At 32.6% G+C, this 17,665-nt stretch overlaps 3 protein-coding genes across 6 annotated transcripts; 1 reads left to right on the top strand and 2 right to left on the bottom strand.

Annotated features, from left to right (window-relative positions):
* Positions 1 to 2,880: 2,880 nt before the first annotated feature.
* On the bottom strand, positions 2,881 to 5,610 carry LOC108461892 (uncharacterized). 2 transcript variants are annotated; one of them, XM_017761869.2, is made up of 8 exons: positions 5,315 to 5,610; positions 5,163 to 5,224; positions 4,692 to 4,842; positions 4,471 to 4,559; positions 4,106 to 4,238; positions 3,765 to 3,857; positions 3,555 to 3,657; positions 2,881 to 3,445 (listed from the first exon to the last, which is right to left on the bottom strand). In XM_017761869.2, exons 1-8 carry the CDS (start codon positions 5,483 to 5,485, stop codon positions 3,105 to 3,107), a joined length of 1,143 nt encoding a protein of 380 aa, XP_017617358.1. In that variant the 5' UTR covers positions 5,486 to 5,610; the 3' UTR covers positions 2,881 to 3,104. The 2 variants fall into 2 exon arrangements, with proteins under 2 accessions (XP_017617358.1, XP_017617357.1); XM_017761868.2 differs by having other exon boundaries at positions 4,692 to 4,845.
* An 860-nt stretch (positions 5,611 to 6,470) lies between these two features.
* LOC108464009 (single-stranded DNA-binding protein WHY1, chloroplastic-like) lies at positions 6,471 to 10,904 on the top strand. 3 transcript variants are annotated; one of them, XM_017764061.2, is made up of 7 exons: positions 6,483 to 6,884; positions 6,966 to 7,060; positions 7,171 to 7,263; positions 7,577 to 7,671; positions 9,567 to 9,640; positions 10,124 to 10,212; positions 10,538 to 10,904. In XM_017764061.2, the coding sequence occupies exons 1-7, from the start codon at positions 6,641 to 6,643 to the stop codon at positions 10,655 to 10,657; spliced, it is 810 nt and encodes a 269-aa protein (XP_017619550.1). In that variant the 5' UTR covers positions 6,483 to 6,640; the 3' UTR covers positions 10,658 to 10,904. The 3 variants fall into 3 exon arrangements, with proteins under 3 accessions (XP_052879976.1, XP_017619550.1, XP_017619549.1); XM_017764060.2 differs by having other exon boundaries at positions 6,484 to 6,884; positions 6,963 to 7,060; XM_053024016.1 differs by lacking the exons at positions 10,124 to 10,212; positions 10,538 to 10,904 and adding an exon at positions 9,878 to 10,106 and having other exon boundaries at positions 6,471 to 6,884; positions 6,963 to 7,060.
* On the bottom strand, positions 10,761 to 15,636 carry LOC108464008 (uncharacterized). Its single transcript, XM_017764059.2, has 13 exons — positions 15,364 to 15,636; positions 15,209 to 15,270; positions 14,980 to 15,045; positions 14,832 to 14,907; positions 14,616 to 14,686; positions 14,156 to 14,257; positions 13,537 to 13,626; positions 13,076 to 13,150; positions 12,479 to 12,511; positions 12,271 to 12,348; positions 11,920 to 11,982; positions 11,564 to 11,676; positions 10,761 to 11,119 (listed from the first exon to the last, which is right to left on the bottom strand). Exons 1-13 carry the CDS (start codon positions 15,416 to 15,418, stop codon positions 11,098 to 11,100), a joined length of 906 nt encoding a protein of 301 aa, XP_017619548.1. The 5' UTR covers positions 15,419 to 15,636; the 3' UTR covers positions 10,761 to 11,097.
* Between the last annotated feature and the right edge of the window lie 2,029 nt (positions 15,637 to 17,665).

Raw genomic sequence — 17,665 nt, forward strand, 5'->3', positions numbered from 1 at the left:
ATGAAAGTTGGCTTAATTTAAGTAGGCTATGACCTACGATTTTTATGCATGGTTTTATTTACAAACGATGGGTTGCTATCAATTGGCAATGAGTCTCTTGAACGAGCCAATTTTGGAGGGATTAATGCAGCATGGGAATCCATAAATGCTAGATGGAAAATAACCTTTTGCATGAAACCAATGATATGAAGTTTCCATGCAACTAACTTTATCAATATCATTTACAAGTGTATAATCATGTTTTACTTTGAATTTGGTATCTATTAAGAAGAAGCAGTAGAAAAGGGGTGACTAAAGGCTTGGAAAGTAGCCTATTAAGGTCCACATGGTTACACATACGGGCGTGTGTCTAGGTAGTGTGAGACACATGGTCCATCCCCATGGGCGTGTGATATGACCGTGTGTCCCTTGCACCTAAAAATTTAAGCTAAATTAGCAAAGGGTAAGACACACGGGCGTGTGTATTGGCCGTGTTAATTTAACAGAATGCTCAAGTTTTGAACACGGGGTGAGTCCACGGGCATGTAAGTCCACACGGCCCACCTACAAGGGCGTATGCCCCTTTTTGTTAAGGAAAATATTCTGAGAAGCCAAAGGGCAATCGAACAAGCCCGAATTTTTCCCCATGTTGCCTTCCGATATGTTATAGGTTTCAAAGGCCTATATAAGGGACGAGATGTTCATGATTAAAAAGTTTTAAATTTAAATGAAATTTTGTGACCTGAGTTCGTGTACCGAAAGTGTAAAGTCCCGGTAATGCCTCAAGCCCTGTCCGGAGTTGGATACGGGTTAGGGGTGTTACAACTAGGTAGTGCCAACTATAGGCTACCACTTAGGTGGTTAAATACTTGCCTAATTTGGTTTGGCAATTTAATGAAGAAAATCTTTGGACCTGTTAATGTGTTGTGTTATTGAAGATACTTTGGTCTGTCTATATAAACCAATCCTTGACATTTGCATATTGGATTAGATTCTCGTGAATCAATTAAGTCCTTGGAATGTGGAGATTTCATCGAGATACTATTGTTGATTTTGAAGAGCATATCTTCGATTTACTGTATTTCGATTATTGATATTATAATAACTATTTTTAATGAGTTACTTTGTATTCACTTCGATTATATGTTAGCAAGCTAAAATTGATATATGAATTTAGGCTTGTCTAGGTTATGTAATGAGAGATTACTGAATGCATTCTAATATGTCCATTTGAGAAATTGTTTTGTGAGAGAGTGCAAACTGTTATTATAAACATTGTTTAAGTGTTATTGCCCAAGTTCTAAGGGGAAGGATCTAGAGGTGAGTGTTCTAGTCTTTAGGTTCAAAGGTGAGATCTCTATACTCAAAGAGTGATAGAGTGTGAATCACTTGTTATATTGTGGATCAAAGGTAGTGAAATTACTTACTGAGCTATGATTCGTATACATAGGGAACCTGAACTGCAAAGACAAACCTTGGTGTTCTTTAAGTATTTATTTGCACAGTTTTGGTAGTGCCAAGCTATCGTGGCCAACACTTCCATTGCAAGCAATCAAGAAACTTAAAATAGCAATAGTTTTTCTTTTCTTTTCTTTTCAGTATATTAATTGAAAATTCAATTATAGTATTTATGACTCTTTATGAGCAAAAGGAAAAAAAAATTAAGGTTTAGGTTTAACTCTAAGATTGATTTCATCATAACCTTTTTGCTTGATTTACTTTTGAATTACGGTTTGTTGTATGTGATTCAAAATTTTATAGGAATGATTTTCTAGAATGAGAAAATGGTTGGAAGCTCATTTAGAAGTAGAATAGATAAGACAAGTGTGTCAAATTTCAAAGCAGCTATGTATTACATTGAAGTAAAAATGAGCAAATGATTGTCAGTCCATTTAGAAGTAGAATAGATAAAACAAATGTGTCAAATTTCAGAGCAGCTATATATTACATTCAAGTAAATTACGGTAAATTATGTTACATTGAGACTTTGAAAAAAAGTACAAATTATTAATTGAAATGTAATATTAAACATTTAATCTAAGTATTTGTTAAGAATAAAATTTATTATAAAAATAAATACATGAATATTATATTTTATTTAATAAGGCGATTCATAAATTATCTTTAGATTTCTAGGAAAGTATTTAGTGATTCAAAGGTGATAATTTAACTTTAATGTATTTTAATCAATACATTCTCATCTATATTAAACATTGTAAAATAACTTTATTGACAATTACATTAGACCTGTTCATGGGCCAGGCTTACCTGAAAAGTGGGAGTATATGGGTAAAAATATAGACCCAAAAAATAGGCTTAGGCAAAAAAAAATAAGGCCTATTTAAAAAACAGGTCAGACCTCAGGTAAGGCCTTTTTGGTCCGGGCCCGGCCCAGCTCGACTCGAATGAGTTTTTTTTACTTTTTTTTTTCTACTTTTTTTTTGCTATTTTCTTTTTTTTTTCACTATTTTGCTGTCATTTCACTATTATGTTGCTACTATTATATTGTTATTATATAACTATTGTTTTGTTGTTTTGTTACTATTTTAGAGACATTTGCTTGTTAAGTTGCATCTATCTTAGTATTATTTAAGTACACATACTTTTTTAAAATTTATTTTTAATTTGTTGCGAAACATTTATTTTAATGTTTTTTGTATTTTTATGTATTATATTTTTTATAAAAATTTTATATAAAAAATAAAAAATTTGATATAAGTTGAACTCGGCTTGGACAAAATGTTTAACCCATTTTTCAAATCGGGCCTAAAATTTTGATTGAACCTGCCATTAGCACCTCTAAATTACATTCCTGGCAATCGGATTCCAAATGAGAAAACACCAAACACTACTTAAGTGAAAAGATTTTATAGAAGATTAAAATAAAACCTAAAAAATAGATTCTACTAAAAACTTTATTATTATAGTGAAATATTGTTATGGCATATGGCTGTTATAGAGAAGGGCTAAATTGTTATAGCGAAATATATATATATATATATATATATATATATATATATATATAACTTGTTCTACATTCTCAATATTTACCATCCGTCCATCATACAACATAAACACTAAGTTTGTGACTTCACATAACCTCCCAAAATCAAACTGTTTTGTTATTAACTGCTACCAGGGCATGTCCTTGCATTGTGCCCCTCCTTTCGGCATAACTTGCAGGTGTATATTCTACTTCCAGCGGTCAAAATGTCTCTCACCCCTATCACTTGAGGGCATGTGCGACGATTATGACCACTTTTGCGACAAACTTTGCAACGGTGACGCCTTCTACTTGACCTTCCTTCATTGCTCAACATTGACCTTGGACAAGTTCTTCTGTTATGGCCTTTTTCTCCGCATACTCGACACTTGAACCGCTTGTCTATTGAACTATCTCTAATTTCGGGGCAGTAGTGTCTTCTATGCCCTTCACGGCCACAATTTCTGCAGTAAAATTTGACTCCTGCATCACAAGAAGAAACCAACCTTAAAAGGGACTGCCTATACTGCCCCAGTTGATTGTAAGTATGATATATATAAACAGAAAACTTTTAATGGAAAATGTAAGCAACCTTTCATAGAAACGCTCCGCTTATGTCGGTTCTCTGGATCACTAAAAAAGTCTTTCAAAGCTTCAGAAACGCGCTTCCTTGCTGCAGCTGTTCCTTTTGCTTTCTGCATTTCATATAATATTACTTCCAAAAAGCATCACTTTGCTTCTAAGAAAAGAAAAGCACAAGTTCAAAAACTGGTATATGCTTCTTCTACAATTTCAAATATACCTTGATGGCAGCCACCCTTTGAGCTTGAAGCATAGGATCACGATGAATGATCTTCATTCTTTTACTAAATAGTCCTGTTTTGGCATTTAGACTCTGCAATCATCCAACTAAACAAAGAAGATTAAATTCATGAAAATGTACATCTTTCTCCAACTTCAAATATATATTCAGAAGAAAGCAATAAGCTGCTTTCAGATAAGTTCACCAAGGCACCTATATTGCCATCAAGCCCCACTAATGGCAGCTTGAAGAGGAAATCTCTTTAAAACAAATGAATGACTAAAACGAAGGCCTAAAATTGTCACAATAAGATGAAGCCAAGATGCAAGCCTCCAACTAACTTTTAGTGATCGGCTTATCTTCAATCCAACTTCAGGAGATGGTGATTGGTAAACGCGCTTTGATTTTTTCTTCACATCCAGTTTCAAATCTAGATTGTCTACCTCATCATCCTCTTTTACTCGGAGTGGAGAACTGGACAAGATTAGAGGAACATTTTTAGATAAGCACTCTCATGATCTTTAATACAAAAAGCCTCATACAGGTTTCATCTATACTGCAATTAACTTAACAACTTGACATTATATAAGATTCACCCTAAAAGGAAACCAAAGAGAATACACATGAGAAAATGCAGAAATGTGGATCAAGTAGAGAAAAATGACTTAAATGTTGAATAGAAGAGAAAGTAGAATAAGGAGATTACATTGAACGAGCTTTCTCCCATGGCTGCTCATCTATTGACTCTTCCCATATCACACGATCTCCCAAGCACTGACGGCAAGTCATTATACCCTGCCATTATGAGTTAGTGAATGGCTAGGATGGGTGCCATCAAGTACTTAATAATAATAATAATATTAATAATAATAATGATAATGATAACATGTCATGTTCCTATGTCCATTGAAGAATGCAAACATGTACCTTTCCATTACATTGGGAACAATCTGATCTTGATCTTTCGATACCGCACTCGGAACATGGAGTATAACCTCTCCCCCTGCAACTTGGACAAGGAAGCTCTCTGATGTATTGTCCATTGGGACCGAACCAGGATCTTGGTTTTGGAAGGGCACTGCTGAAGTGAAATCAATTCAGTAGTAAATTACTAGAGATGTCAGTTCAATCTAACATGCACAGGTCAGCTGAAATGTGAAAGCAGCAAAATGTTAAAAGTTTTTTTTTTTAACAACATATATTGGGAATTCAGGAGGGAGCTGCCATTTGAGCAATAGTTCCAAAAAAACATACTCAACCTACTCACCATTGTAAAGCAGAATAATGAGCATGTAAAAGCTACAATTGACAACATACTAAATCAAGATTCTCAAAGCAAATCAAAAGAAGCAATGCATGTAGACTGAAAGCATTAGAGCAGGCCGGAGTGCTAAAAACCTTGGTTTTGGAACAGGCGAGAGTCCAAATAGCTCCTCTGAAGGATCATAACCCAACTGTGTCTGCCACCCACAGAGGAAAAACAATAATTAAAAAAAGAAGGAAAAAAAACCAAAAAGAGCAACCCCGTAGAAAAAAGAAGAAGAGAGTACTTGGCTTTGTTTAGGCAGAGGAACTGAATCATTATTGTAGGAAGATGAAGATGAAGATGATGAAAAGACACAAGGTTTGAGGCTAATCTTTGGGTTGGAGTTGAGAATAACCAAGAAACTCCATTGAGGAAGGAGAGGTCGAAAGAAGGGAGAAAGTGAAGACATTTCCATATGTAAAAGTTGATTCGAGAGAGAGAGTATGAATACCAAAAAGATGATGAAATAAAGTTACCAAGTTAAAATGGGCTTCCCAACTTAGAAGTGATGTTGAAGAAGACCATGTGGTTGGCTAAATGAGACGATGTGTGGCGTAGGATAAGCCTCTACTCCCGACCCCACAACACTTTATATGTATGTTTTAAAACAAATTTAGACATTAGTCAGGTTAAGTTTTATTTTGATTTTATCAAAATATTATAATTATTTAAAAATATTTAAATAACTGAATTATTCAATAAATTTTAAATAGGTTATTGAATTGTTAATTTTTTTGAAAAAATTATATCAGTAAATTTTAAGAGATGATTCAACTATCAATACTGTTAATTAGTACTTCATCAACGAATAAAAAATATATCTTAAGTTTAAGTTAATTTAATGGTCAAGATAGAAAATAAAAAAAAGTTCAATAAATTTTAATTTGTTAATTCATAATTTCTAAAACTGTTTCATGAAATAGAAAAAGTCATGTAAGATCGATTTTAACATCCCGATTACTTAAATAAAAATTTTTAATAATTTAATGATTAAATTATAACTATTTTTAATTAAGTGACTAAAATAAAATTTAAATATAATTTAGTGATTAATAGAGTAATTTACTTTTTCAAAAAAAATAAGGAGAAATTTTTTTCTAAAGCAAGAACTTGTAAGAACCTCACATCCTAGGACATTTCAATTAAGTTATCTTCAAGTAAGTTTTAGAATTGATTAAAATTAATCCCATATGTTTATCTTTTAAGATTTAAATTTAAATTCTCACAAAACTTAAATTTAAAATCTCAAAACAAATCAAATTTTTATCATTTAAAAAATTCTTTTGATAAAATCCGCAAAAGAAAACTAAGTTTTAGAATTGATTAAAATTAATTCCATATATTTATCTTTTAAGATTTAAACCTAAATTCTCACAAAACTTAAATTTAAAATCTCAAAACAAATCAAATTTTTTATCATTTGAAAAGAATTCTTTTGATAAAATACGCAAAAGAAAACTTCAACTCTTATCTTCTCCCCCACTCACCCCCAAACCTTAACAGAAAATATTAAATCAAATATAGGTGGGAAGAGAGAGAACCAAAGAAAGAAAATACCCAAAAGAAAAGAATGCTGCAACTTCAACTCTTATCTTCTCCCCCACTCACTCCCCAAACCGTAAACCTCAACTCCATCTCTAACCCCAAGCTTTTCCCATCTTTCTCTTCACTCAACTCCTCCCAAACCCGTTCCTTTAAATTTAATCCCCTCTCTAAACCCTCCAAGTTTTCTCTCAAATGCCGCCAATCTGAATACTTCGATCAGAAACAGAGGTTTAATGACTCTTCTTCTTCTTCTTCGCCATCATCCTTAGGTAAAGCTAAAGCCTTGTGTTTGTAGCTTTTTTTATCAGTGTTTTCTTTTCAAGTGTTGAAAGTGTTTTATTTGACAGCAGGGTTGCCGGCTAGGTTTTATGTAGGTCATTCCATTTACAAAGGGAAGGCTGCTCTGACTGTGGAGCCAAGGGCACCTGAGTTTGTGCCTTTAGATGTACGTTTCATTCATAGTTTCCTCTTCTTTTTTTTTAAGTTCATTTTGCAAATTTGATGGTCTTTCTTTGTTTTGTACGCTCATTTTCTTTGGATGTGTTTTATCTACAGTCTGGGGCATTTAAAATATCCAGGGAAGGTTTTGTGCTGCTGCAGTTTGCACCTGCAGCTGGTGTTAGACAATATGATTGGAGTAGGAAGCAGGTGATCTTATGCTAACTAAGCTTTTGGTTTAATGCTTTTTTAAAAAAGAAACTAACTAAGCATTTAACATTTTAGATAATGGTGTTTCTAATATTTGGAGAAATGCATGGTTCGAATATTAAGATAGAACAAAGAAATCTTTGTTCCGAAATCTTGTTAAAAAGACTTCATTGATTTGCATGTATGTGGACATTCATAATTTTGGTCTCCGCATTCTGTGTTTACTGTAGATCAAATGTAAAATCTTTGTTGTGAAGGATGAATACGTTCTAGAGACATGATATACATCCATTGCTGGCTTGCTTCTCTCCAGGTGTTCTCATTATCAGTTACTGAAATTGGAACTCTGATTAGCCTTGGCATGAGGGAATCGTGTGAATTTTTCCATGATCCTTTTAAAGGAAAAAGGTACTATCCTTCCCTTTCTTCCACTCACCCTCAAACACCCCTTTGTGTATTGAATACTAGAGTTGCTAATTGAACTCTCCCTCTTGCATTATGTTTGTGCTGGCAATTGCTTAAATATTTTATCCCTGCAATGAGGCCTTGGCTTAATGGCAAGATTGAGGCTTTAGAAACTTTGAGATTATAGGTTCGAGTCCCAACTTGTGTAAATGGGTGGGTTCTCTTCCTGATTTATTTTGGTTAATTGGTTACCTAGTTAGTCAGTTCAGTGCTTATAATGTTTGATTATGATTGGATCTGTTGATATAGTTGTAATTTCATGTATATATATATATAGGGGTGAGCAAAATTCGATTCAAAAAAATTGGAAAAAATTCAAATTTCGAGTTAATCGAATCGAGTTATTCGGGTCAACTTGAATAAGAAATTTCGGATTTCGAGTTCGAGTCGAGTTGAATTTTTACAATTTGAATAACTCGAATAATTCAAATAACAGATTAGTATAAATACTTTTTGTGTCCCTATCAATTTTGAAAATGAGCAAATTAGTCCTTTTAACAAAATTACAAAAAATCAAAATAATTTTCAAAATTGAAAATAATTTTAAAATTCAAAATATTTATAAAATTCTAAAATTTGTATTTTTAAAAAAATTATAATTTTTAAAAAATCTAAAAATATATAAAAAGTTGAAAATTTTATAGAATAATAATTTTAGAATCTAAATAAGTGATTAATGATTCAAGTTTATCATACTAAAATATCTTATTATTATTATTATTATGCTTTTAAAAAGTTTTCAAATATATATGGTTTCAAATTTATGTGTTCTAATATGGAAATAGTTATATTGTAACAAGATTTTAAATTTACATTATTAATTTTTCTATTTTAACTCGAACAATTTCACTTGATTTGACCAAATGCTCACACTTTATTCAAGTTATTCGAAAATCCAAATAAGAAAAGACAAAACTACATTGTTTTGATAGATGTTTACCTTATCTAAAGTTAAAAAGTCAAAATTATCAAGTTAAAAGGTAAAATTACGTTGTTTTGATAAATGTTTACCTAGTAGTCTTACTTTCCTTCCCGAATCGCCCGACTTTCCCTTTTTCCTTTACTCAAAATTAATTTAAAAGCTTGTACTTTGTCTACTAGTTAAATAACTGGTCCATGTAAATACAACATTAAATATAAATAATAAGATTCATTAACTCAACTTGACTCGACTCGAAATTTTTTGGCTCAATTCGACTCGATTAAAAAAAAATTATAATTGAGTTTGTTTGCTAAAATAGGATTCGTCAACTCGATTAAGTCGAAATTTTTTGACTTGATTCGACTCGACTCGATCAAATACTCACCCGTATATATAAACACATATCTCCCCTCCCATTTCAGTTTTGTGGTTTCTCATATGTTCATATGCGATACGAAAGTAGATGTTTATTGAGGGTCTAAGGCAAGAAATATAAATATTTATGATAAGAAGATATTTCTTCAATAGAGGAGGAATCGTTCCATGTGCAGGATGTTATGTTGGTTTTATGAAGCAACGCCTTGAGTAAAATCAGATTTTCTTTCTGAATGGACTAGAAGCCTAGAAATGCTTATAACTTGTTATTTCTGTTAATCATGAAAATGCTTAACATTTGGATGGAGGAAGCAAGAACCACACATTTATTCGTAACTGCTAGTGACATGCTTATAAAGCTTTTTACTTCATGTACTTCTCGACAGTACAATTAGTTTAAATTTTTATAATGAAGTATATTTTGCAGTTGACTGTCATATGTAAATGTTGAAAAAAAAAAAAAAAAAAAAAAGAAGAAGGCAAAGTTGTGACTATTGTTTTTAATTGAGATGAATTCTAATGACATTGTAGTATTTTCCAGTGATGAAGGAAAGGTTAGGAAGGTGTTGAAGGTAGAGCCACTCCCGGATGGGTCTGGTCACTTTTTTAATCTTGGTAATGCTCAACTCTGTTGAATCCTTTCCAGGAACTAAGAATATTATTTGCTTTGGTGATGCCATAACATCTAATTTTAATGCAGCACCATTAATAATTTTCCTAGTTCCATGTCTAATGATAATTTTTCAAGTTCATTTACACATCACTTGTAAATCATTTTCGATTTGATGCATTTATCACTGTAGCCCTCGTAAAATGTGCATATTTAATTTTTATTTTTTTTTTTTGGTATAGAGATGATTCATTGTCCTATAATGCTAATTATGTGTTAGAGGATGCCGTTGTCGGTGGATCAAACTCACGTTGATGTGATATCTTCTAACCAAAACTCCTTTAATCAAAGTTCGAATGGGAATGATGGGCACATATTTATGCACCTCCGACCCCCATTTTTTCTCTCATATCTTGTCAAGCTATGTGTGATCATAATCGACGTGTGACAGATTGAGACCTAACATTTCTAATGACTTTTTGTTGAAGGTGTTCAAAACAAACTTCTAAACGTGGACGAAAATGTTTATATCCCCATTACACGGGGAGAGTTCACTGTCCTCAAATCTGCATTCAGCGTATGATAATCCTCTCCTTTTGTTCTGATTTTCATTTTGGACTTCCTGTCTATGGACTATGGTTTTAGGATGTATCCAAAAATTGCTGTCGTAACAAGTACTAAGACGTATAGTTGAGGGGTGGGGGATTGAATTGTCTTTTCTTTTATCTTCTGCAAATTGTACAACAAATACTATTTGCACAACAGCATACATAGGGTGACGATTGAAAATGTTAATTTCTTATATGCTTTGAGAATATTTTTTGTGTATGGTCTATAGATGTTAGCATAACATTAACCATATCCTAATTCACTTGTTATTTTTGGTTTGCCCATCTCTGCAGTTCATTTTGCCATATCTTTTAGGTTGGCACGCCTTTGCCAATTCAACCAAACCGGATGATACAAGTCGTGCGAATAATGCCAATCCGAGATATGGAGGAGACTACGAATGGAGTAGGTAGTTCAAAATTTTGTCATAGTATGAGGAGGTTTCTAATTTTCGTTATGCTTTCCAAAATATTCTGAATTTTAGCTTAGATTAGATAAAATTATCTCTGCCTCGTGTTTTGAAGCGATGTAGATTGCCCTCTTGGCTATCGCATCATATGGTATTGCTGCAAACTACATGTTTTACAACCATGAATACACGATAACGGGTAACGTGATCAACTACCTATAGGTATCAAAATACAAAAGGGTATCTGCAAACTGAAATGTGTAAATATATTTGCCTCCGAAGATTTATGTTCTCGTTGAAGGCCTCCACCACTTTTTGTCCACGGCATAACGCCAAGTTTTCACTCTCGTAATTTATGAGGTGGATTCTGTTATTTATAGGCATAGGTAACTTCTATCAACTGCCACACTGCAAAATGATAGCAATGAATTTAACACAATGCTATCAACACCTAGCTGAAACGCTCCTGCAAAATATCATAATCTCCATCATTGCTTGACAGCCGCAAAATATTACTTTACTTTTCGTACTTAATACCCCAAAAACGAACATAAATTCAGTACATGGTAGAAAAGAAATGTGAGAAAAAAAGACGAGACATCGTCATTTTCTATCTTGATAGATAAAACAACTTAAAATGATAAGAGAGAATGAGATACTAAGTTTGTTCAAAATTATGCATTTTTCAATAATTTTATTTTCTTTTCATTTATCAACTCTACTGAACGATGAAACAAATTATTATTTCTTTCAATTTTTCTATCTTTTCTACCAAAGATAATATCAAAGAAGCCTTGAAGTGCCACAATGACATAACCCAATATGATAAAAACATTGTCCTCCAAAAAATTTTTCTACTGGGCACACTAAAGTTTAACATAGAGCATTAGGGTTTTAAAAAGAATCAAACCTTTGCAGGCTTCTTGGCTCTTCATCCAAATTATCAAAGCCATCTTTCACAAAACCATCTCTTCCTGAATCATTCATATTTCCAGATGAAATATCTGCAACATCTTTCAGACCCTGAAATAAACATGTCAACATTACGATTTAGACATTAAATCAACAAATGAAAATTTACAGCTCATTCAATTAACTTGTGTATCATCCATAAAACTTTGGGCTACCACATTCAACTAATATCGATACCTGTGTCAAAGCACACTTCATTTGAGCACAACAAATTTATGTATAATGGCAAATGTGCACGAGTATTTTCCTACAGAGAGCGATTTTTGAACTTTTTCTACACATTCAGAAAGATACCTTCAGAGCTGGAGTTCCTGATGCAAGTAAAGCACGAGATTTCCCAGAAAGTTTAAGTTGCTCCTACAAGCAAATGGAAAATCAGACAATTAGATTATAGTCGTAAAATGATTTACAGATGGAATTATTGAAGTCATACTCGAGTGCAGAAACACGTATCATATTATCTTTCAGAAACTAGTAGGGATTACCACAGGTTAAAAAGAAGAAAAGATCCAAAATACATAGACTAATGGAAATTATAATGACAAATTCCAACCCACTCATTATTTTTCATTTTTCCCTGTTAAATATGGTCAAGTACGACAGAACGAATAATATCATATTTTCTTTCTTTCCACTGATACAAACCTGCAGAGCTTCAGGCATGTTTGCTTTCTTTCCACCAACCATATTACAAAGGTACCACACACCAGCATTAGCAAGATCCTGCCACAAAAAAGATCCAATATTAAACAATAGTATTAAGAATTACAACTACACTTGGTGTATTTTCCTACCGGAATTACACATTTAACTTCAGTGTTGCAAAGTACAAAAAAAGGTAAAAACTAACTACCTGCTTATATTCCAATGAACCAATTTTGCCATCCTGCAAGGGTGAAAATTTGAAAAAAAAAAAAAAAATTAGTACAGAAGCAAAACAATTCAACTAAAAGTATATGAACAAATAGACTTTCAAGTCTTGTTGAGAATTTTTGATTTGATTGCATTGAATAGCATATCTTAAGATATGACAGCTGATTTTTAGATATACTAATTAGAGATTTTCCTTCCTTAATTGATTCAATGGTTCATGTATATATAGTTGTACATATTTCTAAGAAATACAGACTTTTGAGAGAGTTTTTCCTCAATACATGAGAGTATTTATATCTAATTTCATCAAGTCTTATCAATATGCAATTCCTGTATGAGATTTTAATTTGAACTTCCAAAGAAGAGGAGAATAGAGACATGAAAAGAAAGAACCAGAGATTCTCCTCTTCTGTCTTACTAGAGGAACCAGTTGACTTCATTAACAAGTTTAACATCTACAGAAGTGGGGGAGAAACTGAAAGAGGGAAAGAAGAGAACCACCACTACACCACCAATTAACAACCACTTCTCAACAAGTGCAACAATTATTAGAGGGAAAAAAGGAAAGAATTCTCACCAAACCAGATATCATTCTCTGCAGTGCATCCAAATCATATTCAATGTTAGACAGATTCATATGAGCCTCTTCTACCTGCTCCACAAATATGAGCACCATTAGTGATGGTAAAACAATAATTCACTTGATATATTGGTGCATTACAACCCCAAAACCAAGTTCATTAGTGCAAAGCTTAGAATCAAAGCGCAACAAAAAGCATCATAACCTTGATATTCTAACATCAAAGTTCAAATGTTTCAAAAAATTTTGGACCTACATATTATCTTTGACATCATAGCCAGATTATCTCCGCAGTTAGAAGCATTTGAAACAATAATGTGTAAGTTGTAACCAGTTGCACTCTTTTAACTCCATACTTAAAGCTAAAAACATAAAAATGCAAGAAGAGGAAATGAAGATAGATGATGGGGAAGTGGGCCTTATTCTGACTTCAAAGATGGATAAACATGCGCACTTACACTTGTTTGAATGCTCTTCGAGATTTCCTTCTGTGTTTCCATTTTATCATCCAGGTTCTGAATGCGTTGAGTCAAATGCTTCTTCGCAGCCTGCCAATGTAGGATTTATGAACTAATCAGAGGCTCTATGAACATCTCATAGCATGCCATTTTAATATAAAAGCTGATTTCAAAACTGATTAGGAAAACACATGTCGGAAGATGTATATTCATTAAGAAAACTTGAACACTAAAACAAGTGTAAACAAGCACAAAAACCCTCACTATATTAATCTGCAGTAAGATTTCCAACAAAATATTTCATCAAATAATAACTTCAGTGAAGTTGAACAAAAAAGGAAGAATACACACTGGAGGAGTAAGTACAAAAGGAATCTTTTGCTTTTGGAAAGACTATAACCAAAGTTCTTTGGTTTCTACTCGATCTCACTGTATATGGAATTAATTAAAAGGCAATTTTCCATTAACATGAATCACCATTACTTTGACTGGCCAAATCCTCTTTTAGTAAAATAAATAAATTCCATGGCAAATAATACATTTTTACAGAAAAATGCTTCAGTGAAGCATTTAACCCTAAAACATGATAGAAAATGCAACGTAGAGAGCATAAACTTACAGAGAGAGCATCTGAGACAGAATCCAGATGTTTTGTTAAGTTCTCCACAGCCATCGCCATATTGCGTTTTGTGACCCAGAAAAGATCAGAGAACGAAATACCCTAGTAATTAGAAAAGGAAAGAAAAAAAAATATGTTAGTCAAATTACAAAGCAGACAGAATGAATGAAGAGTAATAGAGCTAATTGTAGAAGTTAATATCAATATATAAAAGTATCGATTTTGTTGAATAATGCAGATGCAAATAATCAAAAGTGACAGGGCAAGCATTGGGGGATTTTATTTTGTATAAGACAAGATAACTAATTCTACGTAGCCACAGAATAGAAACCATATTAATAAATAAAGAAACATTGACAAACAGGGCAGTCATCAGCGGATATATCTTGGATAAAAATGATAGTTAATTCTACTATGTAAAAAAGAAACCATATCAGTAATCAATTAAATCATGGCATACCTTCCACCACATGTAACCATAACCCAATGCCCCCAATGTTGCGGCTGGTACTACAAGAGAGGTTAACTTACCTGCCAAATCAAGAAAAAAGCAAACAACCAAAGCAAATCCACTTAGAAAATGCTTCATCTAATCCCGTTAATGCAATTATAAACTGGTTTCACATATATGCGCCTAAAAGAACTACTATTTAAGCAAATATAATCAAGAAAATACCGCCAGAATCCCCATTCAGAACAGTTATCTGCCGTGCTGATGCCAGTTGCCTGATCTCCGTTGACAAACGACGCACCTACAAATTAATAAAAAAAGATCAATATTACAACCAAAAGATTTAAACTTTGAGCTCTATTTCCTCATTTACCTGAGCTAGAAGTGCATCTGAATCATCAGCTTGCTCCCCCGATTTTTCGAGTCCCTTCACCAGCGACTGCCAAATCAGGAAAAAAGGAGTTCAAAGCTAAAATTAGTAGACGAAAAAGAATGAAAAGTTGAAACCTAGTCAATCAACACAAAATCCAAAGGAAAAATATTTGAATCATAGGGCAGGGAGAAACTAGCAAATCAAAACAAACAAAACAATCAAAACTAACCTGCAATTCGCCTAATATGTCCGATAATTTACCGTTTTTCAGGAGGACAGTACCCGTATAACCTGAAAGCGAAATTAGCAAGTTGAAGTCAAAATTAAAACAGTAAGAAAAATAAAAAAGAAGAATTGAAGTAAGAAATTCAGTTGGAAAGGTACCGGCGCCGGCTAAGATCAAGATCTTCGACAAACCTACTCCGGTTTGCATAGCCATGACAGTGTTTTCGATAGCTTGCCAAAGAGAATTTGGCTGTGGTTATGGCTGAAACTGAGAAAAGCTTTGGGGTATTGAGTTTAAAGTTCACGATTGCTTAGCTGACAGCGGATATAAAACATACATTCATACATACATAAAGTTTCGTCTTGTTCCGAATATTTGAAATGCCGTCGTTTCCAGTCGCTACTGCCTTTATATGAGGATTGAGGAGGAAGTAAAACTGCGTCGTCTAGATTAAATAATACAGTGTTGGGACTTGTTTTGGGCTGAGCTTTTAGTCTAAATCAAATCCACGAGACTCCTTTAATAAATATTCATATTAAGAGTTCTTTCAATCCGTTGTCCAAAGTTTAAATCCAAGATATAAAAATTTAAACATTACGGGTTAACTTTTTTGTAGATTTTTTTATTAGTGTTAGTAATATATTTCAAGTATTTCGAATTAGATAATGAATTAAAAAGAAATAAATGAAAAATCAATTCACTTGACACAAAATAATTGTTTATTCGAAATATCTTTAGACCCAAAAATGGGCAAAATATGTTCAATAGAAGTTTCAGAGTTACTTTCTTCTTATATGTATATGTATGTGTATATATATACTTGAAGGAAGACCAAGTCATCAGACCGTCCACAAAAATTGAAGCCTAAATACATTCCTTATGAACATCAATTTTGTGGATATTATAAGTTGCATACTATTTATTAGAGTGGTTCAAGGAGTAAAATGGGTCCGGCCAAGTTCATATAGTAAAAAAGAAAAAATTATTTATGCCTGACTTGATTTGATCCGTTTGATTCGAAAATTCTGTTTTATTGAAATATTCAAACATACTTTTATATTAGGTTTAATTATAAGTTTATACTTTATAAGAAATGAGAATTTTATATTACTATTGATTTTACTAAGTTAATCTCGTTGTTAGTTTTTGAAAAAAATTAGTAATTTGTAAACTTGAACTATTTACTTTTATTAATTTATTTTCTATAATTGAATGAATTGATAAAATTATATTTTTATTATTATAAAATTATAATTTAATTTCGCCTAATAATAATTTTTTCTTACTTCCCTCCAACATGTACCTCCATGAAACCATAAAGTTAAGGGATGCAACAGTGGATGTGCTGTAGCATCCACTTCCACAAAAGTATTAGTGTCTAATCAATTAGGTCTCTCTTAGGAGCAAATACAAGGGACCAAGTAGGGGCCTTGCCCCTACCCCAAAGAAAGGTGAAATTGTGTTTAAATCCCTTTAAAAATTATCCATTATAAGTTAATATAATGGTAAAAATTATATTTTGACTCCTCTAAAATTTAAAATTCTATTAATCTCCTCTATTTATTATTATTATTATTTTTGCCTTCGCCCCTAATCCTTTTGCTAGCTTAGAGATTAAATGCTAACTCAAATTTAACACGTGGATCAAATTATAAACATGAGTATAACTATTTTATGGATCCAAATTGTTCAAACAATAGGTATACATATGTTTTAAATATGCTTCATGCCAATTTTGAGCAGTCATTTAACGCTTAAGCTAACGGTTAAATTAGCTCAATTAAAATGTTTTAAGTTTAGGAATCAATTTAGAATACGAACCATAATTTAGGGATGTTCAGAGGAGTTAACCCATACTTAAATTAAGTTACCATCAATGCACTTGTTTTCATTTTCATAACGAACAAAATCAAACATCTTGAATGTTGTCAGTCCAATTGGAGTTGGATTTTCGTACTCAAATACTAGTTCGAATTATACAAGTGTCAATGACACTTTTACAAGTAAAAAATAATTTACCATGAAATGAGCCCCACATTGGTTAAGTGTTGAACTCAAAGCACTGATTTAGAGCCTTTTCTTCAGCTGAGAAGAATCTAAACTTCCTTGTTAACTGGTTCAAACAAATCCCATAATACAGAAACTCTAATTTGTTTCTCATCAGGGAAAGCTATGTAGGAAAAAAAAAATCATTACTTGCAATCTTTTTTAAATCTATGTTTTGCTTATTAACTTTTAATTTGCAGGTCATTATGTACCACAACTTGCAGCTTTTGTGCTGGACTACAATAAACATTCCAATGGCAGTCCAATTAGGCTCAAAGCTCTTGCAGTTAATTCTAATGGCAGTCCAATTAGGCTTAAAGCTTTTGCAGTTAATCTCTCATTACTTAAAAATTGTTTCTCAACTTTTATGCCAATGTCCAACATTTCTTTTTCTTTTTCCCCTTATTCATACAG

This window comes from Gossypium arboreum, chromosome 13 (assembly GCF_025698485.1).
Source record: "Gossypium arboreum isolate Shixiya-1 chromosome 13, ASM2569848v2, whole genome shotgun sequence".
Taxonomy (NCBI): Eukaryota; Viridiplantae; Streptophyta; class Magnoliopsida; order Malvales; family Malvaceae; genus Gossypium; species Gossypium arboreum.

Excerpts from the sequence above, each read along its gene's own strand:
- LOC108461892 (XM_017761868.2), bottom strand. The coding sequence starts at position 5,485 with ATGGAAATGTCTTCACTTTCTCCCTTCTTTCGACCTCTCCTTCCTCAA. Across the intron at positions 5,225-5,314 it reads CTCTGCCTAAACAAAGCCAA|ACACAGTTGGGTTATGATCC; the intron begins GTACTCTCTTCT and ends TGTGGGTGGCAG. Across the intron at positions 3,858-4,105 it reads AGATAAGCCGATCACTAAAA|AGTCTAAATGCCAAAACAGG; the intron begins GTTAGTTGGAGG and ends GGATGATTGCAG.
- LOC108464009 (XM_017764060.2), top strand. The coding sequence starts at position 6,641 with ATGCTGCAACTTCAACTCTTATCTTCTCCCCCACTCACTCCCCAAACC. Across the intron at positions 7,061-7,170 it reads CTGAGTTTGTGCCTTTAGAT|TCTGGGGCATTTAAAATATC; the intron begins GTACGTTTCATT and ends TTTTATCTACAG. Across the intron at positions 9,641-10,123 it reads TGGTCACTTTTTTAATCTTG|GTGTTCAAAACAAACTTCTA; the intron begins GTAATGCTCAAC and ends TTTTTGTTGAAG.
- LOC108464008 (XM_017764059.2), bottom strand. The coding sequence starts at position 15,418 with ATGGCTATGCAAACCGGAGTAGGTTTGTCGAAGATCTTGATCTTAGCC. Across the intron at positions 15,271-15,363 it reads CTTGATCTTAGCCGGCGCCG|GTTATACGGGTACTGTCCTC; the intron begins GTACCTTTCCAA and ends TTTCGCTTTCAG. Across the intron at positions 13,151-13,536 it reads CGAAGAGCATTCAAACAAGT|GTAGAAGAGGCTCATATGAA; the intron begins GTAAGTGCGCAT and ends TTTGTGGAGCAG.